The sequence below is a fragment of the Aedes aegypti genome, chromosome 3 (assembly GCF_002204515.2).
Source record: "Aedes aegypti strain LVP_AGWG chromosome 3, AaegL5.0 Primary Assembly, whole genome shotgun sequence".
In the NCBI taxonomy this organism is placed as follows: Eukaryota; Metazoa; Arthropoda; class Insecta; order Diptera; family Culicidae; genus Aedes; species Aedes aegypti.
Window position 1 is genome coordinate 401,694,519 of NC_035109.1, and position 12,733 is coordinate 401,707,251.

The 12,733-nt window shown below is 35.0% G+C and overlaps 1 protein-coding gene across 1 annotated transcript; it reads right to left on the reverse strand.

Moving 5' to 3' along the window:
• Positions 1 to 1,166: 1,166 nt before the first annotated feature.
• LOC5564122 lies at positions 1,167 to 3,147 on the reverse strand. The gene is made up of 2 exons (XM_001648409.2): positions 1,624 to 3,147; positions 1,167 to 1,568 (listed from the first exon to the last, which is right to left on the reverse strand). Exons 1-2 carry the CDS (start codon positions 2,956 to 2,958, stop codon positions 1,323 to 1,325), a joined length of 1,581 nt encoding a protein of 526 aa, XP_001648459.2. The 5' UTR covers positions 2,959 to 3,147; the 3' UTR covers positions 1,167 to 1,322.
• Between the last annotated feature and the right edge of the window lie 9,586 nt (positions 3,148 to 12,733).

The following is a 12,733-nucleotide window of genomic DNA, read 5'->3' on the forward strand; positions in this document are numbered from 1 at the left end:
CCCCTAATTTATACCAAATATAATGTCTAATCTATTTTAAAAGTTGTAACTACGTTGTACATTACTATTCAAGTTAAATAAAATCAATTTTGTTAAAAATACAAACTAAATTCGCATATTTTTGAAAAATATGGGTGTCTTGAGGTATATATATACATGTTTTTTTTTTTATTTAATTAACTCTTAAAATGATTCAATATCCACTTTAAACAATGTAGAATTTATAAAACAGTATACTTTTTAGAATAACAAGGAACTGATATAATTTTTCGAAAAATTGCGAACGAAAATCGAGGTGGTCGCTTTTATCCCGTGGTTGGGCGGTTTTACCCCGCCGCTAAAAATAATCGTGATAAGAAATCACTTTTTCAAACTTCAAGAAATAAATATTTGTTTACAAATACAAAGCCTGTGATATTTTTTGATCATGCCCAAGGCTTCAAAAAAAGACATGCTGCATCGAGATTCTTGATTTTGACATGTGAATTAAATTGCTTAGGTGGGCGGTCTTACCCCGTCGTCCTCTACTATTCCAATTGAAAATCAAGTTACTCAGGACTTCGAAAATATTCTCAATCAAGAGAACGTTTTTGAAAATGGCTGGGAGACTGATTTGGAAGAAGTGATTGAAACCTTCAAGTAGACATGTTGTCCAATAAATTGGTCAAATAAAGATAAGTATCTAGAACTCATGCTAGATAAGAATTTAGCTTTCAAAAATCACATTGAGGGCATTCAAGCCAAAAGTGATAATTATGTAAAATGTCCCTATCCCCTTAATAATAGAAAATTAAAACTTTGTCTTAAGAACAAGCTTTTGATATTCAAACAAATTTTCAGGCCAGCCATGTTGTATGCTATTTTGAGTCAATATGACCACAAGGCATAGACTGCGTAACTTTTTCATCGGCACAGATAGAAGGTTAATGAACTCATAATAATCATAGGCGCCAACTTGTAGTTGGAGGGGGGCAGGGGGAGAAACTCACCAAAACTAAACACAATGCAATGTGTTCCTTGCAAAAACGATCCTTTTTTACATAAATATGCCTTACTGGGACGAACTACATCGATTTTGTTTGCAATAGTGCGTTTTTGGAAGGTCTTGCCCTCCAACTACGCCACCTGTTGGCGACTATGCAACTAACTAACTATGGTGTACAGCATTATTTGAAAATTTTATTTTAGATAATTTATCAACGACGAAACTTTTTTATACAAATTATGAAATTTATATCTTACAAAATTTGAGTACGATTTGCACAAAATCGAGCTCTTCTGGACTAACACACTACGCCTAACTATCAAATACACTGTAGCTCTCATCGATTTGAGCCGCTCTGGCGTTCCTCCGATGATGAATAGGCCATTCTACGTCCCATAGGTGTACCAATAAACTTCATGGACAGTAACGGTTGAAATTTGTTCGCCGGTTGCAACTGCATGTGATAAAAAGTCCTACGCATATCTTCGTTCTTGTTCCATAGCCTATGCACTCGGACGCTCTCCACACTTGGGGAGAACTGAACCCTACTGCCAACAACCGAACAATCCTCAATGTAGATCGTCTGGAAATAAATAAGGTTAAATCTTCTAAAATATACGACAACAACGAGGATATACCTTTACATTCGATGGTAAAAAACGCAAATCGTTTGGAATGTTTATTCTCTGCAGACGCAGCGATGAAATCTGCGTGAAGCATTTCAGTAAGTCCTGCAGCCGCTCTTGAGGATCACGTGGAAATTCGCCACGCACTTCTAGTTCCACTACACCTAATAGATGTGACCACAAGTAAGTGAACCATGAAACGTCGTAGCAGTAGCATTTGTTAGGCTTCAGAAGAAGCCGACGAAAATGGGAAAATCCTGAAAGATTCACCATTTCTGTGTTACGACCAGCAGACTCATAAAACATGTCGATGATCAACTGATCAGCTTGGAATGCGTCTTGCAGGTCCAATAATTTGAGCACGTCCATATCGCAGTTTAATATCTGCAGCCTTGGTACCTTAAGCTTGAGGGATTTCTTTAGAAGTAATGAATGAACGACCAGCTCAGTTAGATTCTCACAATCCAACACATCATCGGTAGGAACTATTCTGACGTATGCCAAGTAGATATATCGTAGACTTCTGAACATGGTCTTCATTGTCCTTCTTATGGGCACATTTGTTAGCTTGAGGTGAGTGAAATGAGGTACTTTTTGTGATACTATATCGTCCAACTCCCAGGGATCGGTAATATCTGCTAAGCATAATGGCTTTTGACTAAATATACTCAACGATCGCAGTTTAGGACAACTGTGGAGCTCAAGCCGAACATTGTTTTTTAATACACATCTGCGTATGTTTATTGTTTCCAAGTTTGGTGTCTTGAGAACTATATCATATGGAGGCGAATGGTCATAGAATTGCGTGTGATCAAAATCAAGTTTTTGCAATTTTTCCAGGGATAGATCAAATCGCTCACATAAAGTTTCTCTATCGCGTGGGGTTTCACCTAGTAGAGGAATATCTTGAACTACAAAATTCGCTTTTACCACATTATTTAATAAGTTTTTATGATAGATCAAAAATACTTCGAACTGGTGATAGTAGGCCGTCAAACATAGACTTTTGATGTTCCAGCGATCATAGCAATACTGCAGCACTACTCCAAACGATCCATAAACCATTTGTTCTTTCCTCAACGGTTGCAACGAGCAGCTAAATTCAGTATACTCTCGTGAACTACTGCGCAACACTTCCAGAGGAATGCAAACATAATCGTCACTATTATTTGTCCAGTTCGGTCCGAGTTTGGATAGATTAAGTGTGGTCTTGCGAGTCAAGGAAGCCATTCCAACCACTTTATACCATCGGCGATTTACCAGGGAGACATCTTTGCTGAGATGGCTCCAGCTCAGATGGTTGAAAATCTGTACCAGCAGTTCGTTGGGAAGCGCTTCAATCGACATCTCTATTGATACTAACCTGGTCTTTGGAATGATCGTGATCGTGTGAGTCAAGCCTGTCAGCCTTGTAGGGAATCCAGCGTCCAAATAGTCAATTTGTATGCACTAGTTTGGCTAGTTACAGTTGTGTGATTCTAATCCTTCTTGTTTGTAAAGCACAATTGGGCTTATCACAAGATATACAAATACACAAAAAATGGTCAATTGACAATCTAATGGGTCTCAGATAATAACAGTAGGAGTACCATAAACCGGGGGATTTTTATTTTAAAACATTCTGTTATCCTCAAAGATTCCAGATATTGGCCAACAACTTTTTTTTCAAAATCAGCACTTTCCAAGCTTTGTCAGCCTAAGTTATTGATTTTAAACATTCAGCAATCGATAAAATAACATCAAAAATCGAATACTGGAGGTTGAAAATTTGGAGCGAAATGAATAAGTATAGGTAAGATGTACCGGTATTTGCCATGTACCAGTATTCGCCACTCAGGACTATAATATACCGTTTCAAGCCACAAATACACAAAAATCTTTGAGTATTCGTTTGATGGCTTTGAAATGATATGGGAACCACGGCATTAAAATTAACAAGGCAGGCTCTTTACTGATGTAAATATCAAGTTTGATTGTAAACATGTGACGTCACTCCTATCGTACCATACACCTTCCGGACCACTAGATCATTTTACGAGGTGAATAGGAATGACGTCGTCGAGTAGCTGTCAGTTTTCGGAATATATCACCTTGTTAATAAAGTACACCGTGATGGAAACATTCTCAGCAACCTCAAAACATTCTGAGAAAATAATAGTAAAAAATCATTTTCCTTAACAGTTTGGCTCCCTTGCACCTCATTTCGCCATGATGTTCCTTTGTGTTGGATTCGCCACCGCCCATAAGAATTCAATGTAGACAGCGAATTCGGGAACATAAATTTACAACATGGACAATACTGGTGCAGGTGATACAGTATTATTCGCCACCCCAGTATTCAATACAAAAACGAATTTTGTGACCATTTCTTATATTTTTCCTATCAAACAAGGATTGAACGGTTTCGTTAAACGTATTGACAGTATCCAGTAGTCTATTGACTGATTTTTTTTTCTTTTGCTAAGTATGGACCAGTGCACGAGTTCACCCGTTGACGTTTGAGCGGTGCCATGTTATTTGCGTGACAATGGCAACGAGTGAATTCGGCACCGCTCAAACGTCAAATTAGTGAACTCGTGCATAAGTCCATGCTGTTTCGTTTAAGGTATCTAGAAGGGAGGTAGTACAATCTGTCAGATTTCTCATTCAGCCATTTTGAAATAAGAAGTGACAGCTGGCGAGTTTGTTTTAGTTATACTCTAATACCATAATGTATAGTACAGTGGGATTTCGTTTTTGGCAACAAAGTCGAATTTTTCAGTTGCCAAAAACGGAACCGTGTCAAAATCGGTGTAGTATAGTGTTGTGTCATGAGATAGAGTAGGCCATGCCCGAGAGATGTGACAGGAAGATTGGTGAATAATAAATCATTGTAATTTAGTACTGCGAAATAAACTGTTTGTTTCTATACTCTGCTACATTGGCGACGAAGATAAAAAAAAAGAGTTCCTCGGTTTACTTTCATGCGATAATTGTTGATGAAAAGTGCAGAAAACGATGATAAAAGTGTATACAGTACTACGAGAAGATGTATCCTAATTTAAAGAACAATCAAGAGGACGGTTTTATGGAGAAGAAGGATTGAATTTGAGGACGGTTTTATGGAGAAGAAGGATCAAGCTATGATCGAGTTTAAGTTTTATATCCCGGTTTGAATGGTTCAACAGATCGAACCAAGTGAATCTACAGTTTTGATTGGTTGGATAGAAGCGTAAGGATTCTGGTAAGATAATGTCAATACAATATGAAGAGAAAATCGTGACAGTACGCAATACAGAAACACGATTCAAATTTAATAAAAAAAAACATCGTGAGGATGTATGAGGAGCCAACTGACAATGAGTTAATTGTGTGGATTGTGTGTCGTTAAAACTTTTTGTTTGACAGCATGTGTAAAGAAAATACAGTGTTTATAGATGCTACGTACTGGGTTAGTCAGAGCTACTTTGATCTAATTTAAAAAAAAAAGTATTTCATAAAGATGTTCCTGGAACAATATTTGTCATAATGAATTTTCCATAAAATATTGACTGTTTAAATCATTCTGAAATATCAACAGTACAACAACAAAATAGTACAGAAAATAACTTCTCTAATGTTTAGCTTGTACCACTTAGAGCCCAACGGCGATATCGAAATTTGCAATGATTGAACTCTCTACGCTCAGTTCTACAATTGACACAAATTGTCACAAATTTCTTGAAAATAGGATAACTAATCAGAATAGTAATGATTTTATTTCTTAAGTATAGAGGAATAGTGTGTTTATAGTGTTTTCTGTGCTTCAAATTCTTGATTTTACTACCTTTGGCAAGGAGCTATTTTTAGTCTGACTGTCCTTTTATTACAAGCATATGAAAAAAATCTATACATAGTGATCTGATTGCTTTAATGATCGAACTTGCAGATAAATTTAATAACAATTGTATATTTATATAAACTTTATATTGTTTTCATTTTGAAGAAATGTAATTATTATTATCTTTCTGGAGCAACATGTTCTTTATTTAGTAAAAGTATTCATTTGATTTGATATTATCTATATGGTGGAAACTACTGTGCCGTACTACGATGTGTAGCTCATAATGTGGTAAAATCACTATTTAAAAAAATGTAAAAAAATCAGAAATGCATATGAAAAAAATTTTAATGCTTCAAAAGTTATTTAAAATAATCGTCTTCCGAAGAAAAAAAATGGACGTGAGGTTTGATAAAAATGGTCTATTATCCAGCAAGATTTTCATTGACGATATTTAATTAGTAATTTTTAACCAGTGGTCCACATCCTAAATTGATTGAATGGATGCTAAATTGTATATTCATCACAAGTTGTGTATGAAAAGTCTATACTTTTTGGGCATTATTTAGGGGGAGATCCCCCAGTACCGGACACTTAAGCCACTAAATTCATAATTCGAAAAATATTGCTTCTATGTGCTCGTGTTACCCATTTATGATAAAAATTATCATTTTTATAGTGTACAAAAATAAATTCGAAAATATAAATATGAATTTTGACATTGAATTTTGAATATGTATTTTAGTACCAAAATGATCGATCTTGAAATGTGGCACCCAATACCGGACACGATCTGGAAATGCCTCGAATTCTGTAAATTTGAGCATCATTGAATGTTTTTACTATAGGAATATTATATAATTGCCAATTCAATGCATTTGCAACATTTACAAGAACAATTTGAGTTTTTCTTAATTTGCAAGATGTCCATCAAAAATTTCTTTCCTATATGATGAAAAATAGCACATTTTACGATGTTGTTCTTATTGTTCATTCTTCTTAATTTTATTGCATGTTTGATGCCATGATCGACGAAAATCATAAAAAATGAATGTATTTAGAAACACTGGTGCAATAATTACAAAGATATCATATAGCAAATCAAGCTGTCCGAAACTGGGGGACAGAAGGTGCTTAACAAAAATTGTAATTTGTTCATATTTTGTTAAATTGTGGTACAAAATACATTCATACTATCAAATTAGGATTATGTTCGATCATGCTTGCGTGATCTAAAGTATTTTTTCATATTCAAAAAAAAATACTAAATAGGCTCAAAATTAAGGCGAGACCTTAATTTTTCTAAGATTTTCAAACTTTTCTACTTTTTAAAAAAGGCATACATATTTCAAGGATATGTTATTCTACGCTAACATTAGCCTCCATTATAGCTTTCTTTTCTTCTAATACATCATCTTGATTGGACCATGATTTTTCAATTTTTCGACTTTGTCCGGTATTGGGTGCTGTCCGGTACTGGGGGATCTCCCCCTATTATCGTGCGTGTCATACGTTATAGATATTTATGCAATAGCAGACAAAAAGAGCACGGCACTTAATAAACGAATGCCATTAAGTTGAAGAGACAGATCAAAATTAATTGGGAATGCAGAATCACAAATAAGAGTACACAGTAAATTAAATGGTTTTGATATAATGATAATAATAATTTGTAAATGTCATGGATTTAAAAGTTTGTAGTCCAACGGACAGATCATTTGTCTTAAATTAAATATTTCAGTTTTTATGTTTAGTTTTCCTCAAGTATCTGTAGTTTTTGGACTTATAAAATATAAATTTTCAGGAAAGTGGAGTAAATGTTTATAGTTTAAACTGGATTTAATAATGTTAATACAAAAAAAAGTTTTCAATTAGGGGTATTGATAGCTCAAAGCAAATTGAATTATAAGTTTGTCAAAAGACTAAACTATAGTTGCAGAAAAACTCAATGATGTGCAAGCGGAACAAACACTGTAGTCTAATGAATTTATGCAAACACATATGTTAAACAAAATTAAATATTAAATCTGAATAGAAAATACAGCGATTCACAGCAGATAAGTCGGATTTAAATGAAAAATCTCAAGTTGATCAAAGGAACTATGAAGACAGAGTAAAAAAAAGGAACATTCGGTCCATTTCTAGAATGAAATGAAGGAATATTATGAACAGTCTGCACCTAGAATAATCAGCATGTAATAATTGGTAAAATCCATATGTTTTGGATAGATAAGCGTAGTTCCAAATCCTTGTTGATAAGTAGAGAGTAAAGGGAATACATCAAGTAATTCCGGTCTACTTCTCCGTAAGAAACGAAGAGGATAGAAAACCTGGTCCGTTTCTGTAACAAGAACGAAGGGAGATTGTGGAAATTCGGCCCATTTCTGAAATGAAATAAAGGAGTAACACAAATCGTCCGGTCCGCTCTTAGAAAAAAAAAGTAGAGAGTAAAGAGAACATTAAAAATGATTCTGGTCTACTTCTCCATAAGAAATGAAGAGGATGAAAAAAATCCTGGTCCATTTCTGTAAAAAAGAACGTAGGGATGTCGTAGAAATTCGGAACTGTTCAAAAGATGACAGAAGGAATAAAACGAATCATCCGGTCCGTTTCTAGAAAAACACGATTGTGTATTGAGAACGTGGCTCTCAGTCAAAAAATTATTGGTTCAAATCCTGACGGATATGCAAAGAAAACAAAATGTTTCAGTCTGTTCTATGAAAGACCAGATGTAGGAGATCCATCTCAGTCCATTTGGCAATCCAGTCTACTATGAGATGAAGGAAGAATGTCTTCGGTCCATCTATGGTAAAGGGATGTGCAATGAAAACAAAAGGTTTCATTATGCAATAGAAAAGTCCAATTGTAGGTGGCTTGTCTTGGTTCATTTGAAAGTCCAGTATACCACGAAATGATTGAAACTCTAACATTTGCAATTTTTTATAAAAAAAAAAAACCCTTGTGATACTATGGTAGTAGAACTACAGCCACATCTACTATGTCTTTTAACATCATATTTATATCTTTAAATTATTTTTCTTTAGTTCCTGAAGTTGAATGGAGCCTGAAATGTTAAACTTAAATTGAAAGGAATATCACAGACAAACAGACGTAACACTTAGAACAAATCGTGATCAAAATCATAGTCGAGAGAACATGTACGCCCAATTCTAAAATCGTTGTATTTGGCTGATTGGCCAACAGATGGCGGTAGTCTGTAAACGTCAAACGTGAACAAAAGTGATGCGAGCGCTGCTGGTGGTGGATTGGCCACCTACAATATATTTGAATCGGTCGTTAAAAAGGTGGTCGATGGGCAATGATGAGAGTGTGACGTCTGTTTGTCTGTGGGAATATCATAACATTCAAGAAAGAATAATGGACGAAAGCTCAAGAAAGAATCGTAGACCGATTGAAGGAAACGTTTGGTTGGTAATATTGATGGTGAATACAAAAAGTAAGTTTCACTATTGAATGTTATAAGAAAAAAAAGATGTCAGAATGTAGCTAAGTATGCTATTGATAACTTAAATATTATTTAAAAACAGATTTTAATATATTTTTATTTAGGTATCAAACGAACATGAACCGTGTTGAGGTACGCCTTAGAAATCAAAGACGATGGAAATATAAGGAAACAGATGAGGATGGTAAAATAAGATGTTTCTGACGGAGATCAACAGTGATTCGAACAACAAATCTTCAAACACAATTCATTACGGATTTTTGTACATTATGAAGAAAATATCACTGAGGACTATTGAAGCTAGCTTATTCCCATTGTTATCTATTACGTTTTGCTATTGTTTTCAAATTATAGAGAAAAGGAGAGATGTAGTATAGTGTTGTGTCATGAGATAGAGTAGGCCATGCCCGTGAGATGTGACAGGAAGATTGGTGAATAATAAATCATTGTAATTTAGTACTGCGAAATAAACTGTTTGTTTCTATACTCTGCTACAATCGGAACCCACTTTTTTATTTTATTTTTCAAAAATTTGTTTTGAAACATCAATACAATATTGTTAAATCACCCTTATGAAACACTACTATCAGAAAATCTTCTAAACCTTAAAGCCGTCAACATTTGACAAAATTGGCTCTTCAAAATTATGTTTTTTGTAAAATAAGGATAAGATGCCTAAAGTGCAAACATAAACAGCTAAAATCAATTGATGTACTCAAAAAATATGGTTGACTTATCTTTTAGTAGGATTTTTATTGAAATATGAATGTAAAATTCATAGGGAAAAGAGAATGGAATTTTATTAAATACTCGAAAAAGCGTCCTATCATTTTGATGTGAAGTGGGTTTAAATTGTGATAATTTTATTAGAGCTTGCTATTGTGTTAAAACTCAATTATATTCATTAAACGGAAATTCTGAGGATCCCGTAATGAAACACCAGGCGTCCGATAGGAATTTACAGGTGCTTGTTAAAAATCCGCATTGACACGCTAGGACTCTGAAGCTTCTTGCTAAGAATTTTCAAGATCTCGCATTACACTTGAAAGCCCGCAGACTCAAGTGGGCTGGTCACACAGTATAAAAGCCAGAGGAAATATATTGAAACTCTTGTTGAGATACATATGAAGAATAATGACTTTATGAAACGTTGCGAACACATGATCATCCCGGAGGATGAAGCGCGCGTGGGAGCCCTAGTAGTTGGTGGAATTTGGGAAAATATTGAAGAAAATTGAGCTCTAGAATGCCTTCGGCTTGACGCTGACCTACTGTTCACATGACTTGAACAAAAGACTCGATGATATTTACAAAAAATTACAAATTTTGATAGTATTCAAAAATGTTGCCAAAAACGAATCCATTTTGTTGCCAAAATCGGGTGGTGCCAAAAATGGAATCTCACTGTATCTAGAAACGAAGACCCCAAAAATCATTCTTTTTTGCCAAGATTTGCTTATCGCATATTTATACATGACTAATTTTGGTTTCAGTTTCAATATTGACGTATTCCATGGGCAGGGCACACACGATACACATTAGAGTAAAGTGGGGCAAAAGTTCGAGTGGGGCAAGAGTTTCTTTTTAAGATTTCTAGCTCAAATCAAATCAAAACTTAGAAATGTCATGGTGGTTCGAATGCTATTCAAGTAAGAGACGTTCACACCAAATATCATAAAAATCGATTGAGATTTGGAAAAGTTATGGCTATTTGTTGTTTTTCGACGTAAATATTGTAATATTTGGTCAAACTTTCGATGCATGGAACCAATTGAAGATAAAATATTTTTCAATATTTTATGTAAGGGCGTTTCTAGGCCTATCATAAGGATGCTTTGACGTGGATTAGTTTTTCTATGAATAGTTGGAATACATTTTTGGCCCATAGCGGGGCAAAAGTTCGAATCTGCGGGGCAAAAGTTCGACCCATGTATAAACCCACGGAAAATTTTTCAAATTTCCTGAAATCTACATATTATCTTCAAATGTAGCGAAATTTGTCTGATCGTGCGAAAAATGTCACAAAAATTTTACATTTCTCTTAGTTTTGCGAAAAACTGCTATTTTTTGGGTGTATTACAATTAACCCTGTTTTGGGCATTTTTTGATGAAAATTTAGTGTGTATTTTTCGGCAAACATAAGTTTAGGCTGGTAGAAAGTATGCCTGGCTGAAAAGTATTGATATTTTGTGTTTTAGCCAACGAACTTTTGCCCCACACTAGATTCGAACTTTTGCCCCACCGGTGGGGCAAAAGTTCGAATAAGACAATCAATTTTGAAACTGTTATAACTAAAAATGGGTAAATATTTTGACACAAGTTTGTTCAGCAAAGTTATAGCTAATATGATGAAGGTTCGCTGTATGGTATTTGTTTTGTTTCATCTGCTATTATTTTCCTGGAAACTTTGATTATACCACTAAGGTCGAACTTTTGCCCCACCTTACTCTATGTCAAAATCATATTCACTTCTTGTTGTCCATTATGAAAAAGGATATGAATATAAAAAAAATCAATAGCAGTTTACAAACACAACTATATTTAGGTATTCACCTTTTATAAATGTGAAATCATCAAAAAACACCTGGAATTTTTGATTGCGTTTACTTGCATTTTGACGGTTTTTTACGCTCTGCCCTTCGAATGTGCGGTTGGTGACAGATTCCCTTGACTTTTGAGAGCTCGCAATCTAAGCCAGCTGTCTCCTCTCTCTCAGGTCACTTCCAGCTCCCCCGCAGCTGACCTCACCTCGCACCCACTGACTGCTTAGATTGATGAACCTTCAAGAAATCTTGGTTTCTTCTACATATTATCTTCAAATGTAGCGAAATTTGTCTGATCGTGCGAAAAATGTCACAAAAATTTTACATTTCTCTTAGTTTTGCGAAAAACTGCTATTTTTTGGGTGTATTACAATTAACCCTGTTTTGGGCATTTTTTGATGAAAATTTAGTGTGTATTTTTCGGCAAACATAAGTTTAGGCTGGTAGAAAGTATGCCTGGCTGAAAAGTATTGATATTTTGTGTTTTAGCCAACGAACTTTTGCCCCACACTAGATTCGAACTTTTGCCCCACCGGTGGGGCAAAAGTTCGAATAAGACAATCAATTTTGAAACTGTTATAACTAAAAATGGGTAAATATTTTGACACAAGTTTGTTCAGCAAAGTTATAGCTAATATGATGAAGGTTCGCTGTATGGTATTTGTTTTGTTTCATCTGCTATTATTTTCCTGGAAACTTTGATTATACCACTAAGGTCGAACTTTTGCCCCACCTTACTCTATGTCAAAATCATATTCACTTCTTGTTGTCCATTATGAAAAAGGATATGAATATAAAAAAAATCAATAGCAGTTTACAAACACAACTATATTTAGGTATTCACCTTTTATAAATGTGAAATCATCAAAAAACACCTGGAATTTTTGATTGCGTTTACTTGCATTTTGACGGTTTTTTACGCTCTGCCCTTCGAATGTGCGGTTGGTGACAGATTCCCTTGACTTTTGAGAGCTCGCAATCTAAGCCAGCTGTCTCCTCTCTCTCTCAGGTCACTTCCAGCTCCCCCGCAGCTGACCTCACTTCGCACCCACTGACTGCTTAGATTGATGAACCTTCAAGAAATCTTGGTTTCGTTTGAGAAAAGTAAAATTTACTTTGGCAGAGGAGGTCAAGAAACTTTCTACATCAAGCTCCATTTGAAATGACATTTCTGTTGAACTGTGTACTGTGATCAAGAAAAAAAGATCTTCTTGACCATTTTTTGCATGAAAATCCCCACGCATTCAGATAGGCGATTTATTTTCTATTCAGGTGCATAGTCTCCATTAGGGTGGAGGATACCGGTACATCTAC

What these genes read in the sequence shown, in the direction of transcription:
- LOC5564122 (XM_001648409.2), bottom strand. Translation starts at nt 2,958, where the DNA reads ATGTCGATTGAAGCGCTTCCCAACGAACTGCTGGTACAGATTTTCAAC. An exon ending in TTTTACCATCGAATGTAAAG is followed by an intron (nt 1,569 to 1,623) that starts GTATATCCTCGT and finishes ATTTATTTCCAG; the next exon opens with ACGATCTACATTGAGGATTG.